This window comes from Artibeus jamaicensis, unplaced genomic scaffold (genome assembly GCF_021234435.1).
Source record: "Artibeus jamaicensis isolate MK-2021 breed Jamaican fruit bat unplaced genomic scaffold, CSHL_Jam_final contig_426, whole genome shotgun sequence".
Classification (NCBI taxonomy): domain Eukaryota; kingdom Metazoa; phylum Chordata; class Mammalia; order Chiroptera; family Phyllostomidae; genus Artibeus; species Artibeus jamaicensis.
In genome coordinates, this window is record NW_026521826.1 from 3,896,134 (window position 1) to 3,917,707 (window position 21,574).

At 38.8% G+C, this 21,574-nt stretch overlaps 2 protein-coding genes and 1 pseudogene across 6 annotated transcripts in view; 1 reads left to right on the top strand and 2 right to left on the bottom strand.

Moving 5' to 3' along the window:
- The window catches only part of SEC61A2 (SEC61 translocon subunit alpha 2), a 46,356-nt gene extending 38,324 nt beyond the window's left edge, over positions 1 to 8,032 (top strand). Inside the window, exon 12 of one of the 2 annotated variants that reach the window (XM_053665797.1) lies at positions 7,236 to 8,032. In XM_053665797.1, the coding sequence (XP_053521772.1) occupies positions 7,236 to 7,293 (58 nt within the window). In that variant the 3' untranslated portion in view covers positions 7,294 to 8,032. Of the gene's footprint in view, positions 1 to 7,149 lie in introns of both variants that reach the window. The other variant, XM_037155189.2, reaches the window with a different exon arrangement.
- Positions 1 to 21,574, bottom strand: part of NUDT5 (nudix hydrolase 5) — a 37,208-nt gene that overhangs the window by 7,453 nt on the left and 8,181 nt on the right. For 3 of the 4 annotated variants that reach the window (XM_037155191.2, XM_037155190.2, XM_053665799.1), the window contains exons 2-4: positions 15,962 to 16,069; positions 4,111 to 4,178; positions 305 to 354 (exon numbers count right to left, since the gene is read on the bottom strand). In XM_037155191.2, coding sequence (XP_037011086.1) covers positions 305 to 354; positions 4,111 to 4,178; positions 15,962 to 16,024 — 181 coding nt within the window. In that variant the 5' untranslated portion in view covers positions 16,025 to 16,069. Of the gene's footprint in view, positions 1 to 304; positions 355 to 1,684; positions 1,784 to 4,110; positions 4,179 to 15,961; positions 16,070 to 21,574 lie in introns of all 4 variants that reach the window. The other variant, XM_053665800.1, reaches the window with a different exon arrangement.
- Positions 12,289 to 15,952, bottom strand: LOC119056685 (zinc finger X-chromosomal protein-like; annotated as a pseudogene).

Here is a 21,574-nt window from a genome sequence, read left to right on the forward strand (position 1 = left end):
AACAGTATGGCTTCAAATTCTATTGATTTGTACCTGGCTATAAATATTAGTACACCTTCCCCTCAAAAACAATGGAGCCTAGGTAACAGGAGCCAGAAGTTATTTATAAAGAAAGCTTAATTTAGTTATACAGCATTGCAAAAAGGAATACTAAATTTAAAGATAAAGTATCATAGTTTGAAATAACGCTGTCCTGAGACCTTGGTTATAGTAAAAACAAAACAAAAACCTTCCTAACCCTAGCTTACTACAATCAGTGGGTAACTTCTCTTAGGAAGAGTTTTAATAGGTTTGCACTCATTACCGTCAGCCGACTGTCCTTTTCTTGTTGTACGTTTCACAGATTCCCAAGTTCTATTCAGGCAGAGAAGAAAAAGCAAAGTCAGTGCTAAAGAGGAGAATGTTCGAGGTTTTGTGTGTACGGTCAGAACTTTACAAATGCAAAGCATGCAAATATACTAATGGTAATGGTCAACAAGACCAAAGCAATAGGCCCTGACCAGGAGCTCTGTGGGTTAGAGCATCGTCCCAACGTGTAACAACAAGATTGTGGGTTCCATCCCTGGTCAGGACAAATACAAGCAACCAATGAATGCAAGAATAAGTGGAACAACAAATCGATGTTTCTTTCTCTCTTCAAAAATCAGTAATAGTAATAATAAAACCACAGCAATAAAGAGCTATATTTAAACAAAAAGTCAATTGTTCCATCTTAACAGCTTCTGAAAATTTCTAAAGAAAACCTGATACCCAACATTTAGCCCTCTGGGTGCCATCACTTGAGCTGCCTTTCAGATCAATTACTTGAAACACTTCAGTTTGGATCATAAATTTACAGGGGAGCAGCACAGCTGGTGACTACAGCTTCTGAAGCTGTTAAGCAGTTTATGCACAATAAGCTCCTACTGAGAAAGGAGACTCTGCCTAATGAAAACTAGTGAGTCAGACATTTACACAATTTAGGTATTAAAATCTGTGACCTAAAGTACACAATTTAAGAAAGTAGGACCTTTCTTAAATTAACGGAACACTTAAATTTAGGAGAGTGCCCCACTTTGCTCCTGTGACATCTTATCTAAGGGGAAAATGAGGCAGCAGTGGGTTCCTGCTCCTGTTTATGGCTTTACCCTGAGTAGCTATTGGTTTCAGGGAAACACTGTACTGAAAATCCAGTTACTGGGACAATCATGCTGTTTGTAGGGTGCAGGGCAGGTAAGAGGAAGTCCCCCTTCACTCTCATTCCTTAAATAGGAAAAAAAAACAAAACAAAAAACAGTTGTAAGACACGGGAGTAAAGAAGGAAGTAATTTTGGATCTACGAGAAAACATCTGAGTGGTGTAAGAAAGGCATCAACGTGTCTCCCTACAGTAGCAGTGAGTATAAAATGTGCTACTTGGAAAAACTATTACACTTTTTATCTGGTTGTCCTTAAGGTTTGGATTATGCCATATTTCTATTTAAAAATTTCAGATATTTAATCCAGTTAAAAATAAACTTTCTGTAAACTGCAGATCTTTCAATACTGAACCTGAATTCTACAGGGCAAATCTGTCAAAGTGAACCTTCGAAAATCAAACAGATTACTATGAAAACTCACAGCTGCCCAACATTCCTGTTAGTAGCAAGAAGCCAACCAACAAGCAATTCTGATAAGTCAATAATACGTATTGCAAGAGACAAAACACCTTTTGGTATGGCTCTCTCTGCTGCCTCTTAAGGTTAGTCCTAAAGACTGAAGAAGACAGTGCTGGAAAAAGCACTGAAGGTCCCATCCCAAATACACTAGGAATAAGGAAAACAAAAAGAATAGCATCATTATAGTGGTTAAGATATGAGGTAAATAAGCAGTAATGAGCCATCAGTTATGAGCAATAAAATATAAATGCATTTCCAGGAAACACTAGAATAAGAATGCCCCATGAGAGCGCTAGTCATCTTAGAATGAGAGGTGTACTTTGGATTGTTGAGAAAAATCTTAAGTCTCCACTGACTTACTAGCTAACCCCACAGACATGACGACCTCAAGACTTTTCTCATTTGTAAAACTGGGGCACTAAGAGTATGTTATATCACAAGCTTCTTGTAGCTAAAGACTGATTCTAGTTACTCCATTATTTAGTTTTTGTTACAGGAAAGCTGTTTTGCTTTCTTCCCTCTAGTCAACCAAACACATGAGTTGGAAGGGCCAGAAGTTCTGTCCTGAATGTCAATAAAGGGGCATAGTGCCAGCATACTTTTACACTTAAAACTAGTCATTTACACTCTAAAACTACTTCCATAGCCTCTTCCATGAATAAGACAGTGAAACAAAGGATTCTGTAGCTGCTATTTTATCCTTATATACAGGCTTCTGTATCAGGTAATAGAAACATGTTATAAATTTATAAATCACAGCCTACTATAAAGCACAGTTTCATTCTCCCAAGCTAGACATTCTGTATGAAATGTCAGTGCTTCATGGAAGACCTCTTTGGAGGCTGCAAGGAAGCCTGGAGGTGAACATGCTATAAGTAGGCCATGTGAGTGTGGCAGTTTGGTAGACTTTAGGGCCCGCTCCAAAAGGTGAGACCTAATGAGTACTTTGAAAATAATTCCAGAAGAATTCTGATGCACATCCCAATTACAGTGCTAGAAGGAAGGGAGGAAGAGTGAGGTGAAGAGACGAGCAAACCAACACACGCTACTCAGACTAGTTTCAGGGTTTTATTTTGTTATAAACTTTATAAGGGAAGAGAACCCAATGATATTACTGTAAATTGGGTTTTAGTCTGTCCACAGCTTCAAAAATATAAGTACGTTTAAATATATGTGCTTCCTATGGCTTAGGCCTTCCCACATTTCTGAATCCCTTACTTAGTTCATATTTAGTTCTATATATCAAACTCACTTTAAATAACAGGTAATATATCATTCCACTATGTTGTTAGATTGTAGAGTGCTTGGCTTTCTTTTGGGTTTTAATTTAACAGTACTATGGATATCTTGTTTCCCACAATTCTCCCACATTGGACCTTATTAATATTTTTGCTAGTTTAATAGATAAAATCAAAAGTTGTTTAGCCCTGGCTGGTGTAGCTCAGTGGATTAATAAGCATGGGCCTGCAAATCAAAGCATCGCGGTTCGATTCCCAGTCAGGGCACATGCCTGGGTTGCAGGCCAGTTCCCAGCAGGGGACGCACCAGAGGCAACCATACATTGATATTTCTCTCCCTCTCTCCTTCCCTTCCCCTTCAAAGATAAATAAATAAAATCTTTTAAAAAATTACTAAACAGAAAATCTGAAAAAGAAAAATACAGCTGCCATTAGTATTTTTTTACTTTTCCTTCTAGCTTTTCCTTATACATTCTGTGACAGAATTTAAAAAGCATATATGTAATTTCCTGTCTTGTTATCAATTTAGTAACTTATATTACTAGGTTGTCTTCATAATCTGCTTTGTAGATGGCTGCAGAGATTTTATCAAATGACTACACTCGAACAATTTATTTTTAGAATGTTTAGGTTGCTTTCAATTTATTTTTGCCTTTTAAAATTTTTCTGAACATTCCTCAAGCATAAATCTGATTTTAAATACTCTTAAGGACAACCTCAGACCCCATGGTGACCTGGCCCCAAACAGCTCCCTAATCGCACCCCCCAAACCATACCTTCATAGCATCAATACATTCTGTGACATGCTTCACAAAACTTTTTTTTTCCAACTTACATTTCCACAAGCAAGATGTAAGCATGTAACTTCTACCTCAAATGTTTACTCTTTAATTCTAATACAAAGATTAGAATTGCTTTAATTACAAGGAAGGAACCTGTATTAATTATTTTGCTGTTTTATCAACTTAAATTAGGGGTGCCAAAAAAGTTTTAGATTCACACTAATCTACTTGGGGAGAATGGTGTTGAAAGAGCTTCCTGACTAGTTACTGTAACAAATTCACAACATAATTTTATTCAGAGAATGCAAGTGATTTAAACATTCTAAGAAAGGAAAAGCAGGTAAATTAGATTGATAGTTTACAATGAGGAAAATATCAGTTTATGCCAAACACTAAATAGAGAATGTGAGAACCCCCAATACCAAGTAATTTACAAAATAAAAAATATACTTACCTTGTTTTGCCAGTAGGATCCATGTAAGTTGTTTTTTCAAACTTGACCCATTTTCCTTCTGCCATTAACTAAAAGGAGATAAGACAACACATAAATTGGGAACCTTTCAAACTGAGTTGTTTTTTCCTTAGGTTTTTTTCCCCACAGTTTCTGTGTATGGTTCTCCCAAATACCATGTTTCCCTTCTAATAATTCATGTACAAGTTTTCAGCTGAAGAGTATTAAAAGATTTTTTCCTGCCCTGGCTGGTGTGGCTCAGTGGATTGAGCACTGGCCTGCAAACTGAAAGGCTGCCAGTTTGATTCCCCGTCAGGGCACATACCTGGGTTGTGGGCCAGGTCCCTAGTTGGGGGAATCACATTGATGTTTCTCTCCCTGTCTTTCTCCCTCCCATCTCCTCTCTATAAAGTAAATACATAAAATCTCCTCTCTGTAAATACATAAAATCTCCTCTCTGTAAAGTAAATACATAAAATCTTTTAAATTTTTAAAAAAAGTTGTTTACCAAAAGGGTGGTTCTGCTTCTTTTTGGAGTTTTGGAGGTAGTACTGAGAGGTGCAAAGAAATGACAGTGGAAAACTCTTAGGGGTGGGGTGGGGAGGGAAGAATGAAAGGGAGTGCAGAGGACCAGTGGGTTCTCTGGGATGCTTCTCATATTCTGGCCTCTGATCTGGGTGCTAGTCACATAGGTGTGTATGTTTGTTTAGTCTATAAGCTCATTAGTGGCATTTTACTTTCAATGACTATGCAACAAAGTTGACTATAGGGAAACCGTGTCCATTGACTGGATTTCCAATAATGACATATGGGTTTCCCACTCAATCTGAGTGAAACCTTCAGCACCGTTCTGCCTAGACATGGAGGAGTTTAGGTTCCCAGGACTAACCCATGGCACTATACTGCACTAATAGGAAAGTGTCCTATGTACATAAAGCAGTAGATGCTTCCCACTATCCTGCCTTTTACTTCTTACTGGAAGCAACCTACTAATTACTGGCAGATCTAGTCACAGATAACATGGAGACAATTTATTTACTTTTTAACAGGAAAATATTCTGATTTTTATTTTTGCATCTTATTCACAAGTACACAACTACAGTAATGCCATACATCCCTATATGCTTTTCTTTTTATGTATTTTACTTTTTTTACAAGGTGTACAGAGGGAGGGACGTACAATATTTAATAGGAAATTTCTACAAAACAGTAACATATCCTTGTAGAAAAACTGTACTTCTTTAAAATATTTCACTGAAATACCATTTTTAGCTTTGCTAATCAAATTTGTTTTAAGAATTAAAACTAGGATGTAACTGGCCCTGGCTGGTGTAGCTCAGTGGATTGAGCGTGGGCCTGCGAACCAGACAATCGCGGTTCGAATCCCAGTCAGGGCACAGACCGGGGTTGCAGGCCAGTTCCCTGCAGGCCAGTTCCCAGCAGGGGACGCACAAAAGGCAACCATACATTGATGTTTTTCTCCCTCTCTCCTTCCCTTCCCCTCTAAAAATAAATAAAATTAAAAAAAAAAAACACTAGGATGTAACTAATGTCAGTATATAACAATGACTAGAATTTCATTTTTTCCTTATACAAATACATTGTATCATATTCACTTGGCCAAACCCTTATATACCTTTTAAAGATTTTAATATTGTGCTTTAGAAAGAACTGTTTGATGTCAACCTATGTAAGACAAATATAGTGTGTAAAATTGTGTTATCTTTAAAAATATAATGTATTATTTATATTTTCTGTATTAGTTTTACAGGATTTCTTTTAGAAGAAAATAAGTTTTTACTCTCCAGTTATTTCATTTCCCTAAAATGTTGACATATTTGAACCTCTTCTATTTAAGGATGAAACAATTTAGTACACAACAACTGATGAAAAGGCTTAATGTATTTCCCAATTTTTTCCATTAGGATGTAAAAGCAGTTTTGCAAGACTCCACTCCACATCCAAATTACTTGTCTCCTTAATACCCCAATGAAATATGAGTACTGGTATGTACTGGTATGCATAATAATGACTAGGACTCAAAGAAAAATATACATTCTGGGGGTTTTGTGGAGGCCACTCTGAAACAAAGAATTTGAAATAAATAATTATAAAATACAAAAATTTTTTAAAGTTTTTTTCCTCTGAAAATTCCTGGTTTAATAAGGATGTGTTTATTCTGAGAAAAAAAGGTCCCAAACATCAGGCTGTTCACAAAAATAACCTTCAGTATCAACTTTAGAAAACAAATCTTAAGACTATGACACTAATTATTTTCCTAGAGGATGCACTTGACATGCCAACTCTTATTCACAAAAATACGTTGTTACATTTGTGTTGAACGGCCCCACGTATGCTACATATATGGGGTTAACACATATACCTCTAACTCAAAGCTGCTCTCACGGTGCTACTCAACTAATGAGATTGTTTTTGTAGTTAAGCAGCTACTGAACTCATATGAATGAAATGAACTGTACTTCCCACATAACAAGAGATTATTTTGGAGACAGTTGATAAAAACTGTACATCCTTTTTATTGTTAAGTTGTAAAGAGGTAACAAAATTAAAAGCAAAAATTACAGGGTAAGACTTAACTACTAGGAGCATCAAAGGAAGTGAAAGGATCAGGTGCAGGGCAATATGAACTAATGAACATGGGAAAGAAGGATGGGGGAGGACAGTGAGCATGTGCTGAACACACTAGGGGAGAGGATCTGGTGAAAAGTTTGATCTAAGACAAGTGCATAGGTAAAGAAATAATGGGACAAGATTTCTAAACCCCACTATGTGCTTAAGAGTCCTCCTCTCCTTCCTCAGCCTCTTTTTCATCATCCTTCATCACCTCCAGCTGCTCACTCCCCATCTTCACTATCATCATCATACAGTAGGTCCCCCTCCTGAGCAGACTCATTTGCACCCTCCTCCCTCCTACTCCCTCTTCACATTAGTCTCATCTTTCTTCAGGAAGCTGCTGCTCTGCACTTCTAACTTATTCTTCATCTCTCCTTGTTTCCTCTGATCTTTTTCAATTTTTTCCAGGCTTTCCAGTAGAGAACCCACTGTTTGTTTTATTGGGGTCAGTTCCTTCTTAATGGCCTGAAGATCATCTCCTTTCAACTTCCCAGATTTGGAAGATCTTTGCTGTCCACTCTTAGAATTGAATCCACTTGTGCCCCTTCGTGAGGTGTCTCCTGATACACGTCGGTGTTTTGAAGGCACTGCAGCCTGAGCAATGGGAGGAGGAGGAGGAGGAACACTTGTTGGGTAACTGTACATCCTATTTGATACGAAAACAGAATTCCTGTCATCATAATCCTGTTGAAAGTCAGAGTTCAAGTGAAAACAGGAGCCATACATCTCTGCCGTACATCATTTCACACCTGCTCTTCCTCCATTTACTTTCGGCTCTGCAGCCAGATTGTCTAAAACTTGGCCAGCAGTCATTCTGCCATTCTTTCCTGCCGCCTCAGCCTGGGCACTTCTCTCATTAACATACTGAATAAAGGCAAAAGGTAGAGACCTTATGAACAGAGCAACCCACAATTTTGCCATATTTTGTGAAGACAGTCTCTACATCAGATTTCTTGACTACAAAAGTGTTGAGATTCCCAGTGAATACAAGGGAGTTCATGAAGTGAGGATCTGCTTTATTGGTAGCATTGCAGGCCATTGTCTTTGATGATAAGGTTCCTCACGAAGCTGAAATGTAGCTGAAGTTAAAAAAAAATCTCACCAGAGGGAGAAGGCAGAAGAGGTTCGACTCTGAATCTCCTAATTCTGTTTCTACATGGAGAAGACAACTGCTGATCAAGGTCAGAAACGCAGCCACAACCACTTGGCTATTGTTGTTGTTTTTTTCCACAAAATGGCCTACAGGATGTTTTAAAGTTAATAAATTTCCATTTTCATTTGTTTCACATTATCGCTGAGAAAAAAAAATGGAGATTTTTCAGGTTCTCAAAAAAAACAAAAACAAAACCAGAGCTTTCAAGAATAGTACTGCAGGGCAATGAACCACACAATGTTAGGTTACATTTTAATTTTTTTAATATATTGATTATGCACTACAGTTGTCCCATTTCCTCCCTTTACTACCCTCCTTCCCCCTCCTTACTTCATGTCCACAGGTAGTACATATAAGTTCTTTGGCTTCCACATTTCCTACACTATTCTAAACCTCCCCTTGTCTATTTTGTACCTACCATTTATGCTTCTTATTCCCTGTACTCTTTCCCCCCAATCCCCCCTCCCCCTCCTTGCTAATAATCTTCCGTGTGATCTCCGTATCTGTGAATCTGTTCCTGTTCTAGTTGGTTAGTTTGTTTTTGTTTTAGGTTCAGTCGTTAGTAACTGTGTTTGTTGTCATTATACTGTTCATATTTTTTATCTTCTTTTCCTTAGATAAGTCCCTTTAACATTTCATATAAGGGCTTGGAGATGATGGACTCTAACTTGACCTATCTTAGAAGCGCTTTATCTGCCCTTCCATTCTAAATGATAGTTTTGCTGGGTAGAATAATCTTGGATGTAGGTCCTTGCCTTTCATGACTTGGAATACCTCTTTCCAGCCCCTTCTTGCCTGTAAGGTTTGTTTTTTTTTTTTAGAAACCAGCTGATGGTCGTATGGGAACTCCTTAATAGGTAACTGTCTCCTTTCCTCTTGCTGCTTTTAAGATTCTCCCCTTGTTCTTAATCTTGGGTAATTATGTGCCTTGGTATGTTCCTCCTTGGGTCCAACCAACTTCTTTGGGAGGCTCTGGGTTTCCTGAACTTCCTGGAAGTCTATTTCCTTTGCTTGCTTGGGGAAGTACTTCTTCATTATTTTCTCAAATAAGTTTTCAATTTCTTGCTCTCTTCTCCTTCTGGCACCCCTATGATTCAGGTGTTGGCACATTTAACATTGTCCTAGAGGTTCCTAAGCCTCTCATTTTTTTGAATTCTTGTTTCTTCATTCTGTTCTGGTTAGATGTTTATTTCTTCCTTCTGGCCCAAACTATTGATTTAAGTCCCAGTTTCCTTCCCTTCACTGTTGGTTCCCTGTACATTTTCCTATTGCACTTCCCATAGCCTTCATTTTTCTATCTTGTGACCATACTCAACCAATTCTGTGACCATCCTGATTACCAGCGGTTTGAACCATCTAACAGTTTGGCTCTTTGTCACTTGTATTTTTTTCTGGAGCTTTGATCTGTTCTTTCATTTGGGCCATCTTTTTTTGTCTCAGTGTGCCTGTTACGTAGTAGGGGACGGAGCCTTAGGTGTTCACCAGGGCAGGGCACCCACTTTGCTGTGTTGCAGCACTGTGTGTGGGGGAGGGGTATAAGAGGGAACAATGCTACTTGCTGTGCTCTCCGCTGGCTTTCAGTCACTTCCTCCACTACCCATAAGGAAATTGGGCCCTTCTGGTGCTGATTCCTGGGTGGGTGGGTTTTTATACGTTCTAGGACCCTGTGGGTCTCTCCAAGAACTGTCCTGTGAGGCTGGGAGTTTGTCCTGCTGCTTCAATCCCCACAGGTTTTTTTGGTCAGAGGTTTGAGGCTTTATTCCCCTCTTTGCTGGAACCCTGGATTGTGGGGTCTGTCTCACTCCCCAGTTGTTCCTCCCGGTTTATCTGCACACAAACGTGGGACCACCCAGTCTGCCACCTTGCACCTTACCCAGTCCTCCAACCACCACCTTGCGGTGTGTCTTCTCTGCCCCAGCTGCCCGTCTCTGCCCCTCCTACTGGTCTGGATGAATGTTTTAACTCCTTCATTGTTGGCTTTCCATAGAGTTCGATTTCCTGGCAGTTCTGGTTGTTTTTATTTTTCAATTTGTTGTTGTCCTTTGGTTGTGCAAGAAGGCAAAGTGTATCTACCTATGCCTCCATCTTGGCCAGAACTCTCCAGGTTACATATTTAAAAACCATATTATGGAGGCCAAGAGGGCACTGAAGTTCCCACGGGGACAGGCCCAGGCCTTGGTTCTGACTTGGTTCTTGTTGGAGTTCATTCCTGCTTAAAGCACTTGATTTAGAATTGGACTAATCAATCCAGCACTTCAGAGGCTTGCCAAATACCCAATATTTAGATTTCTAGCCCTATAAACTCTTGAATACAGATATCAACAGCTAAGAGAAAGATGAAAGGTAAAAACCTAAAAGTGCAAAAAGCACCATAATGAAGTGGCAAGGCAGCTACCAAAGGGGGAGAAAAGTCCTAAATCTCCCACAATATGCAGGTACACAAATGTGCTGATAGCCAATTTAAGGACCCCAAGTAGTGTTTTCTGTTCTTCAAAATTCATCTTCACATAATCAAATTCTAACTGCACTCATGAATTTGTAACTCTGAGCCATAACTATTTGTTTAAAAAGAGTCAACTTTTGCCCTGGCTGCTGTGGGTGCATAAAGGAGGTGACCCATCAGTGTTTCTCTCTCAAATCAATGTTCTCTCCCCCCTCACTCTCTTCCCTTCCTTTCCCTTCTCTCTAAAATTAATGGGCATGTCCTCAGGTGACAATAAGGAAAAAAAAGTCAACCCTCAAACACAAAATGATGAAAGACTTCCAAATAAGGCCTCAGATTTTCCTAATTCACTTAAAACATATCTTTATCTTATATTCTAGTAAGAGCCAGTTTGAGTGTTGTTTTGCAAAGTTTCGTAACTATAACTAAGTAGTAAGAGTAGGCTGCGTGTGCCAAGTGTAGTGTCTGATCTCTGCTACACAGAGCCACAGCTTCCTTATCTCCCTACCTTGGTAGCACAGAGTTCACTCAGCAGCTTCTCAGAGAGAAATGAGGGAAGTTTGTCTGGATACTCATTAGCTTTTCAGAAAAATATAAAGGCATGGAGCTGAAGTTGTATGAAAACATTATATCTAGAACATTTCAACTTTTATTTTTCAATTATCAAAGATATTTATAAGAAAATACCTTTACTCTTAAAAATACTAGTGTCCTTATTTTTCTAATTCTCCCCAAGTAGTCTCTCTGAAGAGCATGATTTACAAAATGCTCTCATATGCACCATTCATGTTACTGTAAACTTGATGCTTTTCATTATAAATGTTAAATAACTAGTACTTGGGGTTGTGTATATAAGGATTCAAGATAAGCAATACACACATACATGTTATTTTTATGCATGTATATGTATACATGTCACTTTTATGCATATATATGCATACATATATATTTATATAATTCAGGCTACATTTACAAAGTTGCAAAAGGTCCTCTAGGACTGTGTTCCTCAACACTTTTGGCGCCAGGGATCGGTTTCATGGAGGACAATTTTCCCATGGACCAGTGGGGTGGGATTAGGGAGGGAATAGTTTTATAGCCTGTCACCAGATGCAGCTCAGTTGTCACCTGCCACTCACCGAGAGGGTTTTGATATGAGTCAGCAAGCAATTGGTTTATTATAGCCTCTGTGCAGTCAAATTATCTGCTAATGATCATCTGTCTTTGCTGCTGCCCCCCAGCGCTAGCATCACCGCCTCAGCTCCACCTCAGATCACCAGGCATTAGGTTCTCAGAAGGAGCACACAACTTAGATCCCTCGTGTGTGCTGTTCACAGCAGGGTTCGCACTCCTCTGAGAATCTAAACCTGCTGCTGATCTGACAGAAGGTGGAGCTCAGGCAGTAATTCGAGTAATGGTGAGTGGCTGCAAATACACGTGAGGCTCCATATGCTCCCATGCTGTGCAGCCCCAGAGGTTCCTAACAGGCCCTGGAGAGATACCGTCTGTGGCCAAGGGGTTGGGGAACCCTGCTCTAGGAGATTTGAAAATGCCATCTTTAGTACGTCTCATTTGTAGTGCACAACCATTCAAAGACAAAGCAACACAAAGAATAATCAAAATACAACAGGAACAAGCAAAATTTTTCAATTAAGTTTTCTAAGTTTGCTGACAAAGATATAAATACTTAAAGCCCACCAAAAGTATATTCTGTCTGCCAATGAAAATGAAAAGTAGCCCTGCTGGTGTGGCTTAGTGGATTGAGTGCTGGCCAGCAAACAAAAAGGTCATGGGTTCGATTCCCAGTCAGGGCACATGCCTTGGTTGTGGGCTAGGTCCCCAGTTGAAGGTGTGTGAGAGGCAATGGATCTCTCTCACATATCCGTGTTTCGCTACTCCCTTCCCCTATCTCTAAAAATAAATTAAATCTTAAAAAAAAAGAAAAAACAAAAGGTAAACAAACCCAGCTAGTGTTCTTTACTCAGCGAAGCCATGGATACAAAAGCTCAAATGGAAACTTTCACTGTCATTTGGTCTGAAAAGATTAATAAGCAAGACAATTAAATAACTTCTGTGTTAGCATAATTAGACCTGACGGTTAAATCTCCCATTTATGTTAGTGGATGTCTGACAATTATATTGTGAGAAATTTATAGGGGAAAAATGGTTACTCCGAAAGAAATATTGATGCAATCTAAAGTTACCCTAGCTTTAAGTGGTCTTAAAAAGAGTACCATCATGGCAAGCAAGGTAAATATTTAAATAAATACAAAACAAGTAAGAGAAATTTCAGTATAGAGGCACGGATTACGTCATTAAAATCAACTTGCTTGTTAGTACTTTTCCCCATTGATTAAACAAATTGAATAAAATTCAGAACACTACTGAACAAAATGTAAAAAAATAAGTCAACTAGAGGGAATATTCTATTTGTACACAGCATAAATCAATATACAGTACTGTATGTGGACGAGGCCGGTTGGCTTTAAAATGAATTTTCTGCGTCAAGGCCAACATCTCCACAAATGTCTGTGGAAGTACTGCTGGGACAGGCTCTCTACTTTATGATGCTGCATTAAGTGCTGTTTCTTTCTGAAGGTCTTTGGAACTCTTTCTGCAGGACTCAAACAGCGAGGGTAGCACTTTGTATGAGTGGAAATAAGGTGCCATGTAAAGCCTGAGGCATCTGTTGTGTTACTGATACGCAACACTGATACACTTTCCTGTGACTGTGTGTCTTCATATGCTTTTTAAGCTCCTTTTGTTGTCTAAATACTTTTCTACATCTCTTGCCCCTAAATGGAAGCTCTTTTGTGTGAACCGAGAGAATATGGCAACTTAGAAATAATCTGCAATCTTAAAGTTACCATGTCAACACTGGTACAGTTTTTGCCTTGGGGGCAGTCACGTGTTTCTTGAGTCCTAAAGGCCCATGAAAACCTTTATCACACATGTCACATTTCATGGGGGCAGTCCTTTGTGTGAACTGAAATTGTGTTGTGTCAAATCACTTGAGTTCTCACTCTTCTGGTCCAATGCAAACGATGTGGTTTGCATTCTTGGTAAGAGCGTGTTGCTGCACCTCTGTGGTATCTGAGAAAGTCCAAAGACAAATGTCACACTTGAATGGGAGCTCTTTACTATGCTTAGTTTTCACATGTGTTTTCAATTTAGACGAGTATGCAGACCTGTATTCATAGTGCTTGCACTGGTGTATGGCTTCTCCCCAGTATGGATTCGCATGTGCTTTTTGAGCTCCAATGGCGATGAAACCTTTACTGAACACGCAAATACTGAGAAAGTTCTTGCTGTGGACTGCATTTTGTTGGCTTTTTCCTTATTCACCATTTTGTGAGTAAATAAAGCCCCAACACAGGAGAAATGCTCCCCATGATCATCCCGCTCAATGGCCTTCTGTCTTGTTGGTCAGCTTGTGGCTCTCCAGGCAGCTGTGCAAACTTATCTTCTTCTTGGTAGTGTCAGTACGGTGGTACTTCTTGGCAAGAGTTCAGGATGGTTTTTCATACACCTTTTCAAAAAACCTCTTGACTTAAACTTTTTCCCACAAGTCATACAAGGATAGATAGTCAAGGGATGTCCATCAGGGCCCTTATCATTGCTGTTTGGTACTGCCTTGAATCAGGTCTTGTCTTGAGCCCGGTGACTCATCTATATGCAAGAGGGTGCTTGCAGTGCCATTCTGGTTTTCAATTCCATCCGAATTACTACCATAAACTGCTGCCCCCACCGTCAGCATGAAGGTTTCATTTCATGTCATCAACTTGCTGTTCATGTGTGGTGGTGCTGCTGCAGCTGCATCCTATACTCCCACAACCACGTTCATATATACTTCAGCCATTTCAGCAACATTTAGATGTTTTATCTTTTTGCTGAGAGTCATTGACGGTCATATAAACTATCTTTTCCCTTAGAACATGTTCAAGTCCATGATCATTCTTAGGCTTATTCTCCAGTGTCTACAGTGCCACCTAAGTCATCCTCTTCAGGGTCAGCATTAAAAATGTGCACTTTGATGACTTCAGGGAAAGTGCCATCTACTTTACAAGGATTGATTTCTGATTCTGCAGCCAAGGTCATTCCAAACACAGTTGTTCTTATCATCTTGCTGGTTCACAGGGAGATGGTTCATTGGCATCTATGACTGCTGCAGAGGCAGACTCTGCTCCCAGTATTTCTTCTGAAACTATTAATATATCTGTTGTCATGGGATCAGTGATGATTTCTGCATTTACTATACTTCACTATCATGAACACATGTTCAATGTGTTCAACATCAGACACGTGTACATTCACCTGTGATTACATATTCTGATATAGACATTGATTATGAAGTGATATCAGAAGCCAAAACATACCTGGAGCTGTGTAATGTTCTAAAGAAACTTCTTTAGTTACATTTGAGTCCAGCACTTCCTCAGGAATGAGGACCATTTCTGCTACATCTGCTCCTTCCATATCTGGGCACTGAACATCTTCTATAACAATGTCCTCAATAACTTCTTGGATTACAACTGAGTTCGGGTCATCAGGAACAAAGTTATGCACAGTTATGTCTGAATCCACAACATGGCAAACAATTGTTTCTTGTGCTCCTACAACAGTTTAGTAGTCATCAACCATATGTGTAGAGTTGGCTCTACACAGGATGTTGTGATGATCAAACAGGAAATGTATGAGAAGTGTTCTGAAAAACTTGCATCAAATAATGAGTTTGGCTCTTGCAGTTGCAATTCAAGTCCATCTTATTCCATGGCCTTTAATTTTCTTCAGTCACAGTTTCTTACACCTGCAGCCTGGCCTTTGTGTGGTGCTCTGGGCCAGCTATGGTATGGACCTGAGGCCCTTCTCCTGGGCCATGGGCGACTGTCTCCCAACACCCGCTATTTACAGAGCCACCTCTGCCTCTGCTTGAGACAGCCAGGCTCCTCCCTGGCCCTTACTGTGGCCTCCTCAGGGCCTGCAGGGCACCAAGAGCCATTCTGCCTGGCCTAGCCTGGAAGGGCACCTTCTGGCTGCAACAGAACCCAGACCTCACTGGACCACATGGCGGGATTTTTAAATCAAAAAAGAACCGGTGGAAGGTGTCAAGATCAGAGTTCCAAAATGAAGGATTTAAAATTTATCCATGGCAATGGCCCCTATAGGAAGAGATTTTATAAAAGCTAAACTAAATAACACACAAAACATCCATTTGTCCTGGAATTTAGACTACAGATAAAAAGTTAGGTTTTTATTGTTCTTATAGATATGAGATCATAAACAGCTAGTTAGGATGTGATATCTAAGTATGAAATGTCTAGGCCCTAAAACTCACATGTGATTTGTTCTTTTACCCAGGGAAATTTTAAGTAAAAATTGAGAATTTTTGTATCAGCCAAAGTCCATTTTTAAAAGTCTCAATCTCACTAATACATATATAATAATGAAGAATACACTGCTGCTCCCACACAAGCTCACCATGTCCCTGAGATCTAAAAAAGCAGTAGGAACAATGTTTAAGAACTGTCTTTAAGAATTACACATAATTTTGAACAAATGGTCTATACATTTCTCTGAAACTTCGCCTTATGTGGGGAGAGGAAAGGGAAGTGAAAAACAATTTATACCTCCTCTGAAATAATAAACTGTTTGGTTTTTCGAGAAGAATCCGCTGGTTCTTGTTTTTCCATTTTCAAACTAATTAGTCTTTCCAGTCCTTAGGCAAGAAGTTCACACTGCAAGAGAAAGAGATATGTTTAGGTAACATTTATTTTTCTGAATTAAAAATTTATTCATAGGCCACTGGTCACAGTACTTAAATGGTGAAAACTAATCTGTCATCAAAGGCCTTTTTCTTGGATGAAGAGCTGGGAGAACTGCTGTAGACGGGAAAGTAAACACAAAGGCCCCAGAAACAGCCAGGGAAGAACTTAAAGCCATTCCAGTGCAGTCCAGTCCATGGTAGCCAAGCTCCTACCATGCATGTTCTAGGACACCTTAGATAACATTCTTGGATTTCCAAACTCCAAATTTAATAGACTTTCCAAGGGGACAGTACAAAGATTTTATATGGCTCCCCATCCACTCCTCACCTACAGTCCTTTATCTACCCTTTATAGCTAAACTTTAAGAGTTGAGCTATTTCTAGCTTCAATTTTTTTAAACTTGAGTTAAGTGAATATACCATGTTAATAATTTTATTTATTGCCTTTACAGAAAGGAGAAGAGAGACACACATCAATTTGTTATTTCACTTATTTATGCATTTATTGGTTGATTCTTGTACGTGCCCTGATGGGGGACAGAACCTGCAACCTTGGTGTATCAGGACAGCACTCTAACCCAACTTAATTACTTGGCTAGGACCCATGTTAATAATTTTAAAATGTACAATGCAGTGGCATTAAATACATTCACATGATTATTGCCCATTCATTTTATTTTAATACTTTTTCTTTTGGTGGCCCATTCACTTTACAGTTTTAATGTATAAAAGTTTAGTTCACTAGTAATACAAGATCTGTGATGAAAAGAGTAGTCCCATCCCATTTGTTTCTACTATTCTTTCCCCCTGTCTTGGCTAAAGTCTTCATTTTTGTACCCTGAATTTCTGAACATCTTTTTTTCTATGCTCAAAAGTTGATTGATAATCTATCTGCATATAGAATTACGGATGAAAATAATTTTCTATCAGAAATTGGGATGTGATGCTCAGTTGTCTTGCTTCTGGTGTTACTGTTGCAAAACCTGAAGCCATTCTGATTCTTGACCCTTTTTCTTTGTGACCTGCTTTCTTTCTCTGCAAACTTTTAGTTACTCATGTCTTCACGTTGATGTTAATGTATTGGGTACTTTCAATCTAGAAACTTCAGACTGTGTTTCATGATGGGGAACTTTTCTTGAGTTATTTCACCAACAATGCCCCTTCCTTCCACTTCCACTGCTCTTTTTCAGGAACTGATATTTAGCTGGCTGTTGGACTTTCTGAATTGATCCTCGTTCATGTCTTTTCACGCCTATTTTCTGTTTCCTTGTTATTTTATCTACATTCCTCAATGGCTATTCCAACCCTTCACTACTCTTAAGTTCCATAGTTCCCTAACCCATCCCACCTCCCAACTTTAGCTCCAGGGAAAATATAGACTATCAAGAATCATCACCTCTCCTGCTGTCTTAGAGGAAAAAAGTGGCTTTGCTCTGTTTCTCCTGGGACCTAAAGGGATAATTAAACTATCCACTGCATCTTCAGTTTTTACCTCAGACAGGAAGTTTCCCCAGTCCTAAAACACAACCAACAAAACACTCACTCACCCTTCTCATAACCCTATTTTTTCTTCTTGAAAGAACAGATGGTAGTATCTTTACTCTGCCCATCACAATCTACTTCCCTAACTAGAGCAACCCATCATTCCCCAGCTAGAAAATATACATGTCTCCAATCCCTTATTCTTCTTTACCAACCATAACTTATCCATTGCAAGTTCTAAAAATTCTATCTCTAACATTTCTTGGAAGTGTCATCCCTACCATTACTATTACCCACTTAGGATGAAATGATTTTCAAAACTGTTTCCTAGACATTAGATTTTTCTCTACATTATCCAACTTTCAAAATTTCTCACAGTGATGTTGCTATAATAAACACTTCCTAAACTCACTGCTGAATAAATGAAGGAAGGAATAAAGTGCATCTGGCTGGGTAAGTCTTGAGAGCTATTCTGTTCTAAAAACTAGGTTAGTGCAGGACCTGCTTAGACATGTTCTGAAGAACAGTTCTGATCTATTTGTCTTTATTTCACTAAGGCTCAATGTCAAAATTATCTTGGCACAAAGTTAAGTGACTCATACTGCCTGATTACAAAACTTACTGTAAAAGCCACAGTAATCAAGATGGTGTGGGTACTGGCATAAGGATTAATGAAATAGAACTGGGAGTCCAGAATTAAACCCATAGATTTATGGTCTTTTGAATGTCAACAGGAGTGCCAAGGCAATTCACTGGGGAAAGGAACAGTCTTTAAAATTAAATGTTTTGGGACTAGATATATACATAAGAATGAAAATGAACCTCTATTTATCCCATATTATAAAAATTAACTTGAAATGGGTCAAAGACCTAAATCTGAAAGATAACCATATAAAACTCTTAGAAGAAAACCTAAGTATAAATCTTCATGATCTTGGATTAGGCAGGAGTCTCTTAGATAAGATACCTAAAGCACAAAGCAACCAAAGAGAAGATAAATCAGGCCTTCATCAAAATTAAAAACTTCTGTGCTTTGAAAGATACTATCAAGATAGTAAAAAGACAGTCCATGGAAGGAAAAATAGTTTGCAAAGTATGAAAGACACAGGGATGAGGACTGGGGGGGGGTGAAATGGGAGGGAGGTGGGTAGACGGGGGGGGGGGGGGGGCTGGGATGGGAGAAATAGACCAAAAAAATGTACTTGAAAAATAATTAAATAAAAATTAAAAAAAAGAAAAATAGTTTGCAAATCTGGTAGAAGACTTGTATGTGAAATATGTAAAAACTCTTACAACAATAATTAAAAGACAACCTAGTCGAAAATAGACAAAGGATCTGAATAGACATATCTCCAAAGATCATCTACAAATGGCCAATGTGCACATGAAAATATGTAAGGATCCTTGGCCATCAGGGAAAGGTAAAACCACAATGAGATACCACTTCACCCCCATTACAATGATTGCAATAAAAGATAGATAGTAACAACTGTTAGTGAGGATGTGGAAAACCTGGTACCTTCATGCATGCACTGTTGGTAGGAATGTAAAATGGTGCAGGCACTTTGAAAAACAGCGGGCACTTTGAAAAAAAAAAAATAGTTCCTCAAAAGATTAACTAGAGTTCCCATGTGACCCAGTAATTTCATTCCTAGGTATATAACCAAGAGAAATGAAACAGCTCATATAAAAACTTGTACAGAATGTTCATGGAAGTCTTATTCCTAATAACCCCGAAGTGGAAACAACCTAAATATCATCAGTGGATGAATGGGTAAATAAAATATGGTATTCCATACAATGGAATATTATTCAGCCATAAAAAGGAATAGAGTTCTGACATTCTGCAACATGGGTGAACCTTTAAAAAAAAAATCTATGCTAAGTGAAAGAAGCCAGGCACAAAAGGCCAAATATAGGGTTTGGCACAAATAATGCCTTTTTATTATAAAATATCAAGCATGTAATTCTGTAACATAACAATGTCACACTCAAGCACACCACATGACATTTTAGGTGAAATGTTCAAATTAAAAATCTAAATTATTACACTCATATCACTATTCTACCAACCATACTCAAGCAGCATTAACTTCTGCTGGACCCTGTACTGTATGATTCCATTTGAATGAAATATCCAGAGTAGGCAAAGCCATAGACACCAAAGGCAGATTAGTGGTTGCCAAGGGACTAGGGGAAGAAAGGAATAGGAAGTTACTGCTTATGGGTGTTGTATTTCTTTTTGATGAAAATGTTCAGGAATTAAATAGTGTATGTACTAAAAACCATGGAATTTTACAATTTAAGGTGAATTTTAGGGTGTATGAATTACATCTCAATTAACAACCATTAACTTTGCATTCTTATAATCTCCAATAGGTGATTTAATTATTGTTCAGGATAGGTGAGCTGCTGCAGGCAATGTTGGGTCCAAAGACAGACAAAGCTGAGAGACCAGTCAAGGGGTTGTGCTTTGGATGTACAGGCTAGTGACACATGGCCTTGCTGTACTGGCAGTCACTTCACTGTCCTTTGGGTGTATTTTTTCCTGGTGCACAACATGTATTTCTGTTGTAAAATTAAATGTATTTCTATTAAAAGGTTATCAGCATTGTTGCTTATACATTATGGGTAAACCTAGAAACTGAATTTCCAATAACGACTTTGGCAAAAAAGCAAAATTTGAGGCCTTAGGTAAGAAAAGATGACTATATGCTAAATTAAAACCACTTAATGAGGATGAGAGAAAGGTATGTCTGTACATCTTCATGCTCATTTAAATTGTGAAGAAGTATGTACAAAATAGTATTCATAAAAACCAAGTATCAGTTGAGTATCAGCTTGCAGACTCAGAGACACTGAAAATGAGCGGACATCCTTAGTGTTGGAGACAGTGGTGCACAAGAAAAGCCATGCCCCATAGGAGTTTTCTTTCTGGTGGGGAGAGAGGGAGGAAAAAAGGAAGGAATGATACACACAACTTATGTCAGGTGACTAAGTTTTACAGAGAAAGATTAAGAAGAAAAAGAGTAAAGAAGATGGGGCAGGGGTGGAAATGGGAGGGAGGCGGGGAGCATGGGGGGGCAGGAAGGAAATAAAAGGCAGAAAAGTGTACTTGAAAAATAATAAAATAAATAAATAAAAGAAGATGGGGCAGAGGGATGTTGCTAATCTACAGAGTGATAGGGAAAGCCCTCTTTCAATGATATTTGAAAAGAGGCTTGAAAGTAATAAAGAAGCTACATGAATGGTTAGATATTTAGAGACAGAATTTAGCAAGGTGATTATATGCATATAGCATTTGAAAGCAGGCAGTTATTCCTTTGGAAGTACCCCAGATAAAAATTTACTAGGTAAACTATTCACTGGCTTTGGTGTGTGTTAGACATTATTACAGTAAAAGCAGAGTGCTGAACAAGATGAAAACTAACCAAAGGCTAGCTATTTGTCTACCTGGATGCTCCACTCTCAGGTAAAAGAACCTAGATTTTTATTTTCCATTCTCTTCTATTAATGCCAGAGAAGGAAAATTTCCTCCTCTTTTAATTCTACTAATTAAGAGAAAATAAATGTTAGGAAACCAAGAAATCTCATTTACCAGAACAGTATGCAATGCCTCGATTTTTTTTTACCTTTTAAAAAGTAACATTGGGCCCTGGCTGGTGTAGCTCAGTGGTTTGAGCACAGGCCTGCGAACCAGAGGATCTCGGTTCAATTCCCAGTCAGGACACATGCCTGGGCTGCAAGCCAGTTCCCTGCAAGCCAGTTCCCAGCAGGGGACGCACTAGAGGCAACCATACATTGATGTTTCTCTCCCTCTCTCCTTCCCCTCTAAAGATTAAAAAAAAAAAAAAAAAAAGTAACATTGAATCCAAATAACTTTTCTGAGACTTCTAGTCAATACGGAGGCATAGATGAACACAGCTTGCCTTCTCACACAACCACATCACAAATATAGCTAAGTTATGGAACTACCATTACTCAAAATCAGCAG